The 14,057-nt window shown below is 36.9% G+C and overlaps 1 protein-coding gene, 1 long non-coding RNA gene and 1 pseudogene across 2 annotated transcripts; 2 read left to right on the top strand and 1 right to left on the bottom strand.

Annotated features, from left to right (window-relative positions):
* The first annotated feature begins 4,913 nt into the window (after positions 1-4,913).
* Positions 4,914-5,713, top strand: LOC137747990 (uncharacterized mitochondrial protein AtMg00810-like). Its single transcript, XM_068488108.1, has 2 exons — positions 4,914-5,338; positions 5,551-5,713. Exons 1-2 carry the CDS (start codon positions 4,914-4,916, stop codon positions 5,711-5,713), a joined length of 588 nt encoding a protein of 195 aa, XP_068344209.1.
* A 2,209-nt stretch (positions 5,714-7,922) lies between these two features.
* LOC137746801 (uncharacterized) lies at positions 7,923-8,954 on the bottom strand. Its single transcript, XR_011069909.1, has 3 exons — positions 8,891-8,954; positions 8,050-8,189; positions 7,923-7,958 (listed from the first exon to the last, which is right to left on the bottom strand). It is a non-coding gene; the product is annotated as an uncharacterized lncRNA (long non-coding RNA).
* Positions 8,955-13,797: 4,843 nt separating this feature from the next.
* Positions 13,798-13,917, top strand: LOC137749119 (5S ribosomal RNA; annotated as a pseudogene).
* The last annotated feature ends 140 nt before the right edge of the window (positions 13,918-14,057 follow it).

Raw genomic sequence — 14,057 nt, 5'->3', positions numbered from 1 at the left:
TAGTTTCAGTCCATAGTAGTATTATATGAAGTATATGCTGTGGACTACATTTAGATTACACTAACAATTGAGCCCCCACGCGATTCTGTTGGTTTTAAGACCGTTTAGGGTGATATTATTTTACATATAGCATGTTTACACTAAGAGAGATGATTTTAAAGTGTTATTTACAAAGAGATGATACTATTTACAACCAGCTCAAATCACTGACAGTCTGCTCTTTGAGCAAGTTTTGGACGAACATAAATAGTAACGGTGAACATGGTAGTCATACAGATTAGGAAACCATCCATCTATAAGCCAGCCCTCATAAATTCATCCGCTTCCACTATTCTTCTAGTGACTAATAAAGAAAACAAAGCTGGTAGCTTTGCTGTGGTTCCAGTAAGTACTCCTTAACCATATGATCAATAAAGTATTTTAAAAGGAATCCCAATTTTCTCGACATAAAAGAAAACCATAAGGGTGCGTTTGTTGCACCAGACTATCTCGAACTGGACTAGCTTTAGGGACTAAGCTAGACTAGCTTAGACTAGACTAAGCTAGACTGATTTAGTGAAATGTTTGGTGCAGCGTTGGACTAAGAAACAAGACTACAATATTATATTATTTTATATTAATTTACTGTATATCAATTAATTTTTATTATTACTTTTTCTTTTTCTTTTTATTTCTAGAATCCTCTTCTTCATTTTGGAAAGATCTCGTTCATAAACCCACTTATGCAAACTTACATTCCACTATAAAAAAACAAAGCAGCAATCCATCTCGCAAAGCCTTCTCTCTCGCGGGTAACTCCCAATTGTCATCAATCTTGGCTCTTCAATTCACAATCTATCTTTTATCAATTTTATTTTAGATTTTGTGCTTAAACCTTCATGGGTTTTAATGGGTATTTCAAAATTTTGTTTTTGCCCCTTTCCTTTTTTCCCCATTTTTGTCCCTCCGCCTCTCCCTCCCATTTCCCTTTTCTCCCCATTTTTGCCCTTTTTTTTTTTTGTTACCAGTGTCTCCCTCCCCTTCCTTTTGTTTCTCTCGTTTCACCTCTGTATTATTAAGGAGGATGACAAGTCATCCATTTCTGTTACTGTAAAATAATTTGGTAAAAACTAAATGTAGTTAGTTTAGTTAATAACTGTGGTTTGTTAGAATGGTTAAATGATTAGTTAAGGTAATTAAGGGTACAAATGTAAAAAGCCAAAGGCTATATATATTGACATCTGTGTAATTGATCAGTGTGAAATGAAAATACAATCTTGCAGAAGAAGTTTATTGTTTCTTTATGGTATCTCGCCATTTCGCTTAGCAGCACCGCTCCCACCTTCCGCTCGATCGATCGTTTCTTGATCGATTCTTGCTTTCTTCCCTTTGATTCTTCACTTCTTCTTTTTCGATTCTTCGATTCTGTTTCTTGATTGTGTCATGGCTTCTCAATCTGAATCGCCACTGACTGGATCGTCTTCTCCGATTCAAAACCCTAATTTCTTTTCTCCTTCTGTGAATTCGTACACTTCTCTTACGATTCACAACATTGGCAGCATGGTACCAATTAAGCTGAAAAGCTCCAACTATCTCTCATGGCGTGCGCTGTTTGCTCATATCTTCACGCGCTACAAGCTTATTGGCGTCATTGATGGCACTGGCATTTGTCCACCGCCTTTCTTGCCTGATCGTTTGATGAAACCTGTTTTTTAGAAATGGTATGAAAAAGATCAAAATCTTTTGATCTAGTTAAACTCCACACTTTCTGAAGAAATCATCCCGTTCACAGTTGGGGTTTCATCCTTTTGAGAGCTTTGGGTGAAGCTTGAACAGCGTTTTGGTGGAGTTTCAGAGGCTAACATTCATCAATTGAGATCGCGACTTCAATTGATTCAGAAAGGATCCAATTCCATCTCTGTCTATCTTCAACAAATTAAGGAAATTGCAGATTCCTTACACGTTGCCGGTGCTTCAGTCTCCGATCGTGATCTCATTACTGCCACCCTACATGGTTTACCTGATGAATTTAAGTCCTTCATTGACTTCATCATGCTTCGCCTGTCCTCTACGTCTCTTGATGAACTCCACGGCCTCTTACTCATTAAGGAGCTTTCTATGGCTCGACAGAAGAATGTCATCTCAGGCTCTGCCACTGAACCGTTTCAAGCTTTCTCGGTGCAGTCTCAACCTCCTCTCTTTCCTACTCCATCTGCCTTTGCTGCTCAGTCTCAACCTCTTCACTCTGCATCTCGATACAACTCAAATCGTGGCAAGCTTCCTCGGGGCCACTTCTTCTCAAATAGGGGTAATCGCACTTTTCTCAATCATCGTGGCAGCTTCACTAACAATCGTGGCAATAAAAACTATCAAGGCTCTCGTAATACTTCAGGTTCCTCCACCTTCAAAGCATCGTGTCAAATCAGTGGTTCTACTAGTCATGAGGTGATTGACTGTTACGATCGTATGAATTCGGACATCTGTGGTCGCATTCCTCGGCCAAACTTGCTGCAATGTGTGTGCATCACTCTGCCAAACCATCTCAGTCTTGGTTAATTGATTCTGGCGCCACCTCCCACATCACCAATGATGTTGCTAATATCTCTTTTCTCACTCCTTACACTGGAGAAGACAAAGTGTATATTGGCGATGGTAAAGGTTTGTCCATTCATAATGTTGGTTCATCATCTCTGCACGTTCATCATACTTCCTTTAAGCTGCGAAATGTTCTACATGTTCCTCACATGAAACATAATCTCTTGTCTGCTTATCAATTTCTTAAGGATAATGATTGTTCATTGACGCTTGACCCTTATGGATCCATTATCAAGGATCGTATTTCAGGGATGATGCTTTTGCAAGGACCAGTTAAAGATGAATTCTATCCACTCCAAAGTTCCAGTCATTCTCCTACCACTTTACATTTTGCTTTCCTTAGTATTAAAGCTCCTGTCAAAGTGTGGCATAGGCGTTTGGGTCATCCTTCTTCATCTATATTTCGCAAGGTCATATCTACTAATAATCTTGCAGTGCAAGGCCTGTCTACTGGTGAATTTTTCTGTCCAGATTGTGCATTAGCTAAGAACCACAAGCTTCCCTTGGGAATGGTTTCTTCCACAACTCAAGGTCTTCAACTTTTGCACTGTGACTTGTGGGGACCTGCATCTGTTCCATCTAGCAGTGGTTTCAAGTATTACTTGCTCCTTGTTGATGATTTTAGCAAATATAGCTGGTTTTTTCCTTTGAAGTCCAAATCTGATGTATTTTCTACATTTGTTATCTTCAAAAACTATATAGAAATTTTACTTGGTAATAAAATCAAAGTGTTGCATTCATATTCAGGGGGTGAGTTCGCTGGTCATTCCTTTGCATCATTTCTCAGTGCACATGGTATACTACATCAATTTAGCTGTCCATATACTCCTGAACAAAATGGCTGTGCTGAGAGAAAGTACAGGCATCTTGTTGAGACAGCTCGAACTTTGCTTGTTGCTTCTAATGTCCCTCATGTTTTTTGGGTTGAAGCCTTCTCCACTGCTATATACCTTATTAATCGTCTTCCAATCTCTGGCATTACTAAGTCCCCCTGGGAAATTCTTTTCAATCGGCATCCAAATTATTCCACACTCAAAGTATTTGGTTGCCAATGCTTCCCATAGCTTAAACCTTATGTTCATAGCAAATTGGATGCTAAGAGCAAAAGTTATGTATTTTTGGGATATAGTCTTCAACACAAAGGCTATAGGTGTTTTGACCCTATTGCCAACCGAGTCTATATATCAAGACATGTGGTTTTTAATGAAGGCACTTACCCGTTTCAGTCACTGCAGCTTCACCAGTTTAATTCCGGCAGTGTTTCTTCAGTACCTTCCCCTTCTATGGATCTTTACTTTAGCAAGTATACTCAACCTTCTCCCATTGGTGATGTCTCTCTAACTCTACAATGCACCTTTCCACCTATCACTACTAGTCAGAGTTCATCTATAACTCTAAGTACTTCTGTCTCTAATTCAGAAAGATCTGTTTTGCCAATAACTGAGACAAGTCATCTTCCCATTTCTGGAAATACACATCCTATGGTTACAAGATCTAAGGCATGGATTTACAAGCCTAAAGCTTATGCAGCAACCAAGCATCCACTCCCAGTTGATCTTGAATTTGTTCCCAACACCTATTTGCAAGCATCCAAGCATGCTCACTGGAGAGCTGCCATGCAGGATGAATACAATGCATTATTAACTACAGGAACTTGGTCTTTGGTTCATTCTCATCCTTCTCAAAATGTAGTAGGTTGCAAGTGGGTATTTCGTGTTAAGAAAAAGCCTGATGGCACTGTTGATCGGTACAAAGCCCGACTAGTGGCAAAGGGCTTCCATCAGCAAGAAGGGATTGATTTTCAAGAAACTTTGAGTCCAGTTGCTAAACCGGTTACAATTCGGATCCTTTTTACTCTTGTTGTTCAATACAATTGGTTTTTAAATCAATTAGACATTAGCAATGCCTTTCTTCATGGTGATTTAAAGGAGGATGTTTATATGCAACAACCCCCAGGTTTTGTTGATCCTCTTTCTCCCAGTCATGTGTGCAAGTTACGAAAATCTTTGTATGGTCTTAAACAAGCTCCTCAAGCTTGGTTTGATAAACTGTTTCAGGCTCTGCATACACTTGGGTTCAAACAATCTTCCTCATATGCCTCTTTGTTTGTGCTACATGGTCCTCAGTTGGTTATTGTTCTTGTTTATGTGGATGACATTCTAGTCACTGGACCTAACTCACATCTCTGCCAATAGTTCATTCAACAGCTTAGTGATCGATTTCTAGTGAAGGATCTTGGTCCTCTACATTACTTCTTGAGCTTGGAAGTACATCGATCTACTAAAGGGATCTTTCTTCATCAGACCAAATATTTACTTGACCTTCTCAAGAAAACAAATATGGAAGGTGCAAAACCTTGCTGCACACCCCTTGGTTCCAAGAAACTAGATCACAGTGGGCCCCTTCTATCCAATCCTACTGAATATCGATCTATTGTTGGAGGACTCCAATATCTCACTTGGACTCGACCGGATCTTGCCTTTGTTGTAAATCAGATTTGTCAATTCATGCATGCTCTGAGGGAACAACATCTTCAAGCAGCCAAAAGAGTTCTCCGATTCCTAAACGGATATATTTCTCATGGTCTATGGTTTACCAAGGGTCCTGTTGATCTCTCAGCCTACTCAGATGCTGATTGGGCTGGCTGCACGTTTGATAGGCGATCAACTAATGGCTATTATGTGTTTCTTGGTCCTAACCTCATCAGCTGGAGTGCTAAGAAACAAAGTATTGTTGCTCGTTCCTCTACAAGAGCTGAATATCGGTATTTAGCTCACACGACTACAAAACTCACTTGGGTAGTGATCTTCATTTCCCTCTTTCTAAACTGCCTATACTATGGTGTGATAACATCTCAGCAATCTCGTTAGCATCTAATCCTATTTTTCATGCTCGAGCTAAGCATGTTGAGATAGACTATCACTACATTCAAGAATTGGTTCTGGCCAAACTTATTAAAGTGCAATTTGTTTGCAGTGAAGACCAATTAGCTGATCTTCACACCAAGTCATTGTCTAAAAACCGATTCAGCTATTTGTGTTCCAAGCTTCCAATTGGAATCAACTCTGATTCCTCTTCTTGCTTGAGGGGGTGTATTAAGGAGGATGACAAGTCATCCATTTTTGTTACTGTAAAATAGTTTGGTAAAAACTAAATGTAGTTAGTTTAGTTAATAACTATGGTTTGTTAGAATGGTTAAAGGATTAGTTAAGGTAATTAAGGGTACAAAAGTAAAAAGCCAAAGGCTATATATATTGACATCTGTGTAATTGATCAATGTGAAATGAAAATACAATCTTGCAGAAGAAGTTTATTGTTTCTTTATGTATAATGTCCCATCTCCCATCGCTCTTTTTTTTTTTTCTTTTTTCTTCAAATTTGGTTCCTGTATTTTTTGGGCAAATCACAGTTGGTCAAGAAAAATCACTCAGAGTCATTGCACCAATGCTAAAGTTTTCAATCTTGTTGTCGGCGGAAGAATTTGGATCACCATGAGACCCGTTTTTTGCCGTCGTTCGGGTCGACCCAGATGGAAAAAGACACCAAATCACTGACTTAGATGCCAAAAAGGCGCTGGGTTTTCGGGACGATGGAGGGCTAATACTGCTCATACGGGTTTGAGCGATGCTGCTTGCAGAAGAGGGAGACGGGACTAGCAATCTTGTGGTTTTGGGGGGGTCTCACTAAGACCTCTTAGTGAAGCCTTTAGTGTAGTCCGGGCTAGTCTCATTAAGACTAGTCCCGCATGATAACAAACATCAAACTGGACTAACTATTAGTTCAATCTAGTCCAAAGACAGCTAGTGAAGGCAAACAAACAACCCCTAAAATATATCTGCAAGCCTGTTGGTATTGATAGACTTGCATGTTTTAATTTATTGTCATTCTCATAAATACGGTGTTTTCCTAAAGGATTGTACTTCAAATGTTAAAAAGTTAACGCGATTTTTACATGGTAAGCAGACACTTTCAATCTACATTTCCTCCCATAATGCACAATCAATCAAAGTCCTACTCAAGACTGAAATTAAAAATCCTATTTATACAATACCAAAATCAAACATGCAGATATTCAAATTCAACTAAAAATCCTTTTGTTTATTTCAAATTAGACACAAAATCTCATTACAATACATAGTATCAAATTTTGGAGGGATGGATAAACCAAATTACCATCTTTTTCCTCAAGTCCATCAAGAAATCTAGACATTTTAGTAGATGGGTTCTGCACAAAATCAAATATTCTTCCTGAATTTTTCAAATTAGACACTAAATTCCTCAAGAAAATGAAGAATATAAATGCAACTCTGACCAGAAACCTAATTAAATTAATTACTCATATGTGTGAACAGAAAATGTTGTTTTGTGGAATATTGAGAGTGATTGATAGTGAAAATTTGAAATCAACACAACATGCATGAGTTCTACAAAGGTTTCAGAGCTTACCCATTAAAAAGGACGATGTCGAAAGCAGGGAAAGCGGCATGATTGCAGTAGAGGCCAGGATGAAAAGGAAGCAGCGGGCATGGAGAGGAGTTTTGGATTCTAGGGATGAGAGTAAATTTAATTGCAGAAGAGCAGAAACGAAGAGAGCCACAGTGAGTCTCTGAGCGCGATCCCAGATGTCAAAAGGGATCAGTGGCATAAATGAAATAGAAGAAACCAAGTGGGGGTAAAAACGGAACACTGTGCTTACGAATAGTGTTTCATTGTGTTTTCGATCTTAGTATAGACTAGAAAATGTGCCCGCGCGTTGCTGCGGGACTTGAATGCATCACCTTGAACTGCACGAATAAGATACATTTTACCTAAATGAAGAGAAGAATAGATGAGTGAATGCGGCAGTTGATACGTACTTATTACATCAATTACTATGACTAAATGACGTGTCAATTCCATCATTATGCAATAAAAAAACATAGGGCTAACGAATATGACCAATCATTCTAACATTCTTCCTAGCTTATCCAATCTAGATGACAGAAATGGCTAATTTCGTTGACCAATTAACCGGATTAGCTAACACTTCCTAAAGAGATATTCTTCATGCTTCACATCTCTTAACTGGAGCTGTAATAGAATTCTAGCATAGTATCCCCAATGCTATTGAATTGGATGACGGAAATGCTGAATTTCTAAATAGCTCATCATATACTTGTGATTTGTGAATGAAGATTTTGTATTCATGAATAACGATCAAATGCTTGACAATTATCGTGCTACGTAATTATCAATCACATATTTAAAATCCAGGCACAAAAGCTTTAGAAAGATAAATAAAAAAACCCATATAACTAAATAGGCTTTGAATATGCTATCAGGGCACATAATTATATACCTAAAAATGGCAGCAAACCAGCTTCTTCCTCACACGACCCGACTTTCTGAAATTTCCCAAGAAGATAAATCCATTAGCAATTGAGAGAAATTCGAGATATAGATAAATCAAGAAGCAGAGGAGCAGAATGTTCAAACCTAATTACACCAGAATCTCAAAACGACCGATGCCACGGAAATAGCCATGCCCTATTGCTTCTCCTCGTTCCCAGTTTGCTCTGAAATGGGGGTGTGACTCATAGTTTGATCTGGAATGGGAGTTTGACTTCTAGTTTGTTCTGCAATGGGAGTTTGAGTTATAGTTTGCTCTACAATAGGAGTTTGAATCTTGACCGAATAAAATTATTGATCAAAATCGTTCTATTTATTAATGCTTGTTCAGAGATATAATCATACCAAACAGAAAGACTCAATCCATTGCTAACATCAGCAACCCTAATTTCCCACCAAAAGAACTTAGCTCAATAGATTTCTTAGGAAACAATTCTTAGTCGCTGCGAACCACGAACTACGCAACCGAAACAGAACCGGATTAAATAAAAGCACTTTGAGTAAAGAAAACAAAGTGAAATCTGTTTTCCATCCAAATAATCTTTTAGCTCTCCGTTCAGCACTTTTGATATGTTTTATTTAAAATGGTTTCTGGAATCAGTCATCTCATAGGGTATTCTGACTCTCTTTTTCATTCATTTCACGCAAACCAATCATACATTTAAAATAGGGCTTGGATAGCCTAATGTAAACTACACAAAAAAAGATTTAGAACTTGGTTTAGCGGCTGAAAATAATTTGTGCCTCCAAATAATAATGCTTACCCATAACCTAGAATTTAAAATTAGCATTTTGTGGCATTTGGATGTGAAAACTGAAGCGGCAGGTGGCAGCAGTGGTACCAAATTACAATTCTAAATCTAGCAACAGAATCCGGCTGATAATTAACCCAGAATATAAAATCTAAATAAGTTAGAGCAAAAATCACCTCAAATCTTTGCTTCTCTTGTACTTTGGTATTATGGGGTTGACTTGTAAACGGTAGATAAAGTCCTAAAAACCAAGAATGAAAAGCATTCTTTCAGTTAACCAAAAACCATTCATAAACGGAGTACGACATGTAAACAAAAAATAAATCTTGGAAAGCAGACATAAACAAACTTCAATCACAATTACTTTAATACATATTTGGATACAAAGGAAAATTGAATTTATTAAATTTTGATATAAAAAACATTAACTAATGCAGGAAGAACATTTGTGCCTCAATGGCGTGAGAAGTACTCAAAACAAACTTTGTGATGTGTAAACAGAAAACGATCATGCTCTCCAACCTAATGCAGAAAAAACATTTGAATTCTTCCATGATATCCATGATTTGCACATATTTATTTACCAATTGAGAATAACAATTTAAAGCCCCCCCCCCCCCCCACCCCTTCTCCCCCACCCGAAAAATTCACCTAAAAACCACATTAACCGCCACAGTTTGAGAATCCAGATTACATTTTTCAACAAAAAAGAATCATCCTTCAATTATTAGCCTAAATATTGATTTGCAAACACAATGTAGCAAAAGAGTTGTTCAATAGCTCATTTTGGATTATAGGAAGTCCATTCAAAGAACTGAAAAAGCATAAATGAAAATATTCAAGAACCAACCTTTTTTGGAAACCATTGGTTCTAGTCTTATGATCTTTGATATATTTAGCGAAAACCAAATTAATCTGAAATAAAAAGAAACATGTTAGTTAAATCAACTCAGAATTCAAAACTAATATAGATTGACGGTGAAAAAAGGTATTCGCACACACATAATGCAATACACATGTGTAATATACAATTGAGTAAGATACTTTGATGCCATGTGGATCATTAACTGTTCCCTTGAGCCACAATTTTATTTGAATTAATGTACTAAAGATTAATGCTATGTACATTGAAAACGTCGAGTGATTGTTATATCAAAAGATTTGACCACACAGGTAGGCCATGCGGCTTTGGATCGATATTAGTACACTTACATGCAAAAAATTATGAAATATTGATTGGTTTATTAATAACGTTAATGAAGATTCTTGTTTTTGGCGTGTCTCAATGAATGTTGTTTTGTTACGTCGTTTTATTACTTAACATTATTAGTTAAATTTAAATACATAATGTTATGATAAAATGATTTAAACTTAACGTTATTGGTAACAGCATACAAAGTTTCAAAAAACAACATTGAACTTAACTAAGTTTGATGTGAGGATTATTTTGAATTTAAATCATAGATCTCTGCTCTAATCTGTGCACACACAGCATACACATTTTAAAACAAATAATAACAATCACAAAAGAACCAACAGAGTGATGGCATAAAAATCTCAAGCATGTGGCGTCATCTGTCAATGAACAAAAATAAGATGTACCATGTATTGTAGAGGATTAGATAACTGAGAATTCCATTCAGAGTCACCACAATGACAACAAAGAATAGAAGCATGAACAAAAACATGCAAAACACATACAATGTGTTTTTTGCATAGAGATTGTAACACTGAAAAAGTAGCAGAGCAGGAGGAAAAAGAGAAATGGAGAGCAAGGTGGTAGCCAAAAGAGAAAATCAGAGTTATTAATATCTTCTTAGCTCTCCTAATTTAATAATTTAGACTCAAAATAAATTCTGTCAGATGCCTTTCCTAATCCATGTTTTGAGAAAGATGGTACTGTCCAAGAAGAGCGGGACTTTTCCTTTCTAAAAAATGGAAGCCAACAGCAATCATGAATAAAAGTGGGCAGAGAATATAAAATTCTACTTGTCTTTTCTTGTGGCTTTGGTGGGTTTGGCAAATGGTTTTTTTTTTTTTTTTTTTTTTTTTTTTACAGCAATGGACGGCAGCAAGAAAGGGGGAGAGCAGACAGGCAGCAGAAAAGCAAGAAATAATCAAATTGGACTCGAACTTACCAATTTTCTATTCAAATAAGCTGAAAAAAGGAGTTGGAATCAAACTAACCTCTGTTTTCTATATGCAGCAAACTGCATCTTGTTTTTGCCCTCGTTAGCAACATACCATTGGCTCTGTACACACCAAAAAATGCTCTGTACACACCAAAAAAACACAGTAAACACCTCATTCATTACTAATAACCATTTCAATTAATTTATTATTTAGACAAATTTTTCAACGATTCCGAAGCTCAGATAAAATCTGCAGGAGAAAATTGAGATTATATGCAATTGTATGTCAAATAACCTGAAAAATACCATATATCCAATATTAAGTGCATACACCTATAAACTAATCTTTATATATTCTTTAAAATAATACAGATCAATGTAATCTAAAACATTGAAAACATTATCATACAATTAAAGAATAACGATGCAGAAAAATTTATTTCCATTATTTTCAGATAACTTTCCAGTCAACAACCATTTCTTTTATCCCCAACACCACCTGCATTTCAAACAAAAAGGAAGAGTTTAATAACTAATAATTTCAGGCACTTTCCAATTTTCAGCTATGATAAAGACCATGGATAATTTATTGTGTCCATTTTCCTGCCATCTTAAGTGGCCAGAAACTGAAAATTTGTTATCAAATGTGTTAATGCTGCAATATATAGGATGACGGAGAAAATTCCAGTGAAGATTGGTTGAGGAAATTTACAGTGTCACTACTCGCCTTTAGAAAGATGTCTTTTCTGGAAACCATTTCAAAGTGTTTAGGATCCCAAAACCCGTAATCGATTATAGTGTGCCTAAAATCAAAAAATGACCTTCACAAAAACTAACTCAAAAACCCTAAATCCCTAAACCAGATTAGTGTGGTTTCATCCTGTTAAAGATACGAAAAATGAAGCCATTCAAGCGGTTAAGATATCTAGTAATGATCATGGAGATACGCAGCTGGAAGAAGATGTAAGATAAAAAACTTATTAGTATGAAATGAATCCAATATCCTAATGTAAAGGAAATTACTCATAGTAGAAATTCTGAATGGACAAAGTTTTGGCTTCCCTTTCCGGCTATACTTGATTAACTGGGAACCTTTTTTTTAATGCAATCAGCAACTTCATGAGAGAGAGAGAGAGAGAGGAATATTAGGTGAAAAGTAGTATTGCCAAATCACACAGAGATCAAAATCTTGAATATATATGTTTAACCATATCAAACATCATTTCGTCGAAACCGACTTCACAAACACCTTCTTCTTCTGTTTTCAAATTTTCAGAAACACAACAATCAACTACGTTTTCGAGAAAATTAACAAAAAAAGAAACCCTCTTTGATTCAGTTTTCTCAACAACCAAACAGAACCTAAAAATTTCAAGCTAACATTTTTGAAGCGAGCCATGGATAACGTTTGCAATTTCAGCTCCGTAGCTTTGTGATCAATACTGCAAAAAATTAAAACAAAAAATTATACGCATTTAGAGTAGAAAAAGAATGAATTTATGCTAGGGATTCGCCAGATAATTAAAACTAATTGAAAAATTAAACAAAATTACCTTTGGGCATTTAGGGTTTTGGGGGAACTCTGTCTCTGCGTGAGGTTATAGACAAAGGAAGGAGATGACTAAACGCGCGAGGCAAATTAGGTTGGTTTATTAGGCGCATCCGAACCGTCTAAACATACTAAGGAAATCAAGATGCATCCAAAACACAAACAGTCAAACTGGAATGAGCATGGAGAAGCAGAAGAAGAAAAAGAAGATGAAGAGGGGGCAGTCGATAGCTTGCCCGACACTGGTCGTGGTCGGAGTTGACAGAAATCAACAAAGCCCTGTGCGATTTCATCGTTTTGAGATGTGATGGTCACATCATGATTTTATCACCTGAAGGTCGACTCTTCCAAGTCAGAAAACAGAAAAATTAAAATTCAGGAACAATAAACTAACAAAAACAAATTACAGAAGAGGAAAAAATCAAATTACCTAAACAAAAATCCATGATTATTCCATTAGTGCTGATTCTATAGGTTTTAAAGGGGGAAGGTTTTTTTATTTGAGATGGATGATGTTCGATCTGGGGATTTTAGGTGAGCAGATTGAAACTGAGGGAGAGAGAAAGAGAATGATGAAGAGAATGGGATTTGAGGGAGAAAGAGGGGAGGAAGAGAATGGTAAAGTGACGATCGCACCCTGCCTTTCCACGATCATCAATACGCGGCATCAAGATCAGCAGCAGAGAGAGACAGTGGCAGCTTCGTAAATAAACTGAAATGTGGTCCAAAACACTGTTCATATGAATAGTGCGATTTCCCCTCCTACTTTAGACTAAAGTAATTGCATTTATTATTCTTGATGCCATTTTAAGTTAATGTCTTGGAGGCAGGTTTTTATTTGAGGTATATTAGCTCAACGGAAGTACTGTGAGTGGTATCAGCTTTAAAATAATGTAGTAATAGAAGCTTGAGAGGATTTCTTCATCATCATCATTCTACAATTGCAGGTAAATGTCATTTACAACGTTGTGGCTGCCTATCTTCGAAATATTAGTATAGTTGCAGCTAACTTCATTTAAAACGTTGGTTGTTAAATGAATCGAAGCCTTCTTGAGCAGTGTAATATTTGATTAAATTCTTTAATCATATTTCTTTTGTGTAGAAATTGTTCTAAATGTTTTCAGATTTTTTTAACAGTCGAGTTTCTGTATGATTTGAATATGACCTGTAACTTTGTTCATACCCTTGACGACCTCAGATATCTAGGATTTAAAATACAAGCAAAAGATTGTTAGCATGTCGAATATTTCGACTGAGAGTACACTTTCTTCTGCAATGTGGAAATGACTGGAACTCCATCTGTGTAAGTTTATCTTACATTGCCGGTTCCAAGCCCAGATAAAGGAGGAGGAGGAGGGCGTCAGGTAGTCGACCGGCACTCCTATCTTACGTTGAATCCTTAAGATGAGATCATACCAACTCATATGCACCGGATCGCATCTGAACTCCAAAGTTAAGCGAGTTTTGGGTGAGAGTAGTACTAGAATTGGTGACCTCTTGGGAAGTCCTCATGTTGCATCCCCCCACAACCGACCCCATATAGTGGGAAAAGACTTAAGAAGAAGAATGTGGAAATGACTGGCATTAGGGATTAAAATATGTTTCTGAATTCTGCATTGCGTCTCCGGTTTGCTGGCGGATAAGATTTCTGAGATTGACCTA

Source organism: Pyrus communis, chromosome 10 (assembly GCF_963583255.1).
Source record: "Pyrus communis chromosome 10, drPyrComm1.1, whole genome shotgun sequence".
Taxonomy (NCBI): Eukaryota; Viridiplantae; Streptophyta; class Magnoliopsida; order Rosales; family Rosaceae; genus Pyrus; species Pyrus communis.
Note: the sequence above shows the minus strand (reverse complement) of the source record. Positions and strands in the feature narration are given on the sequence as shown.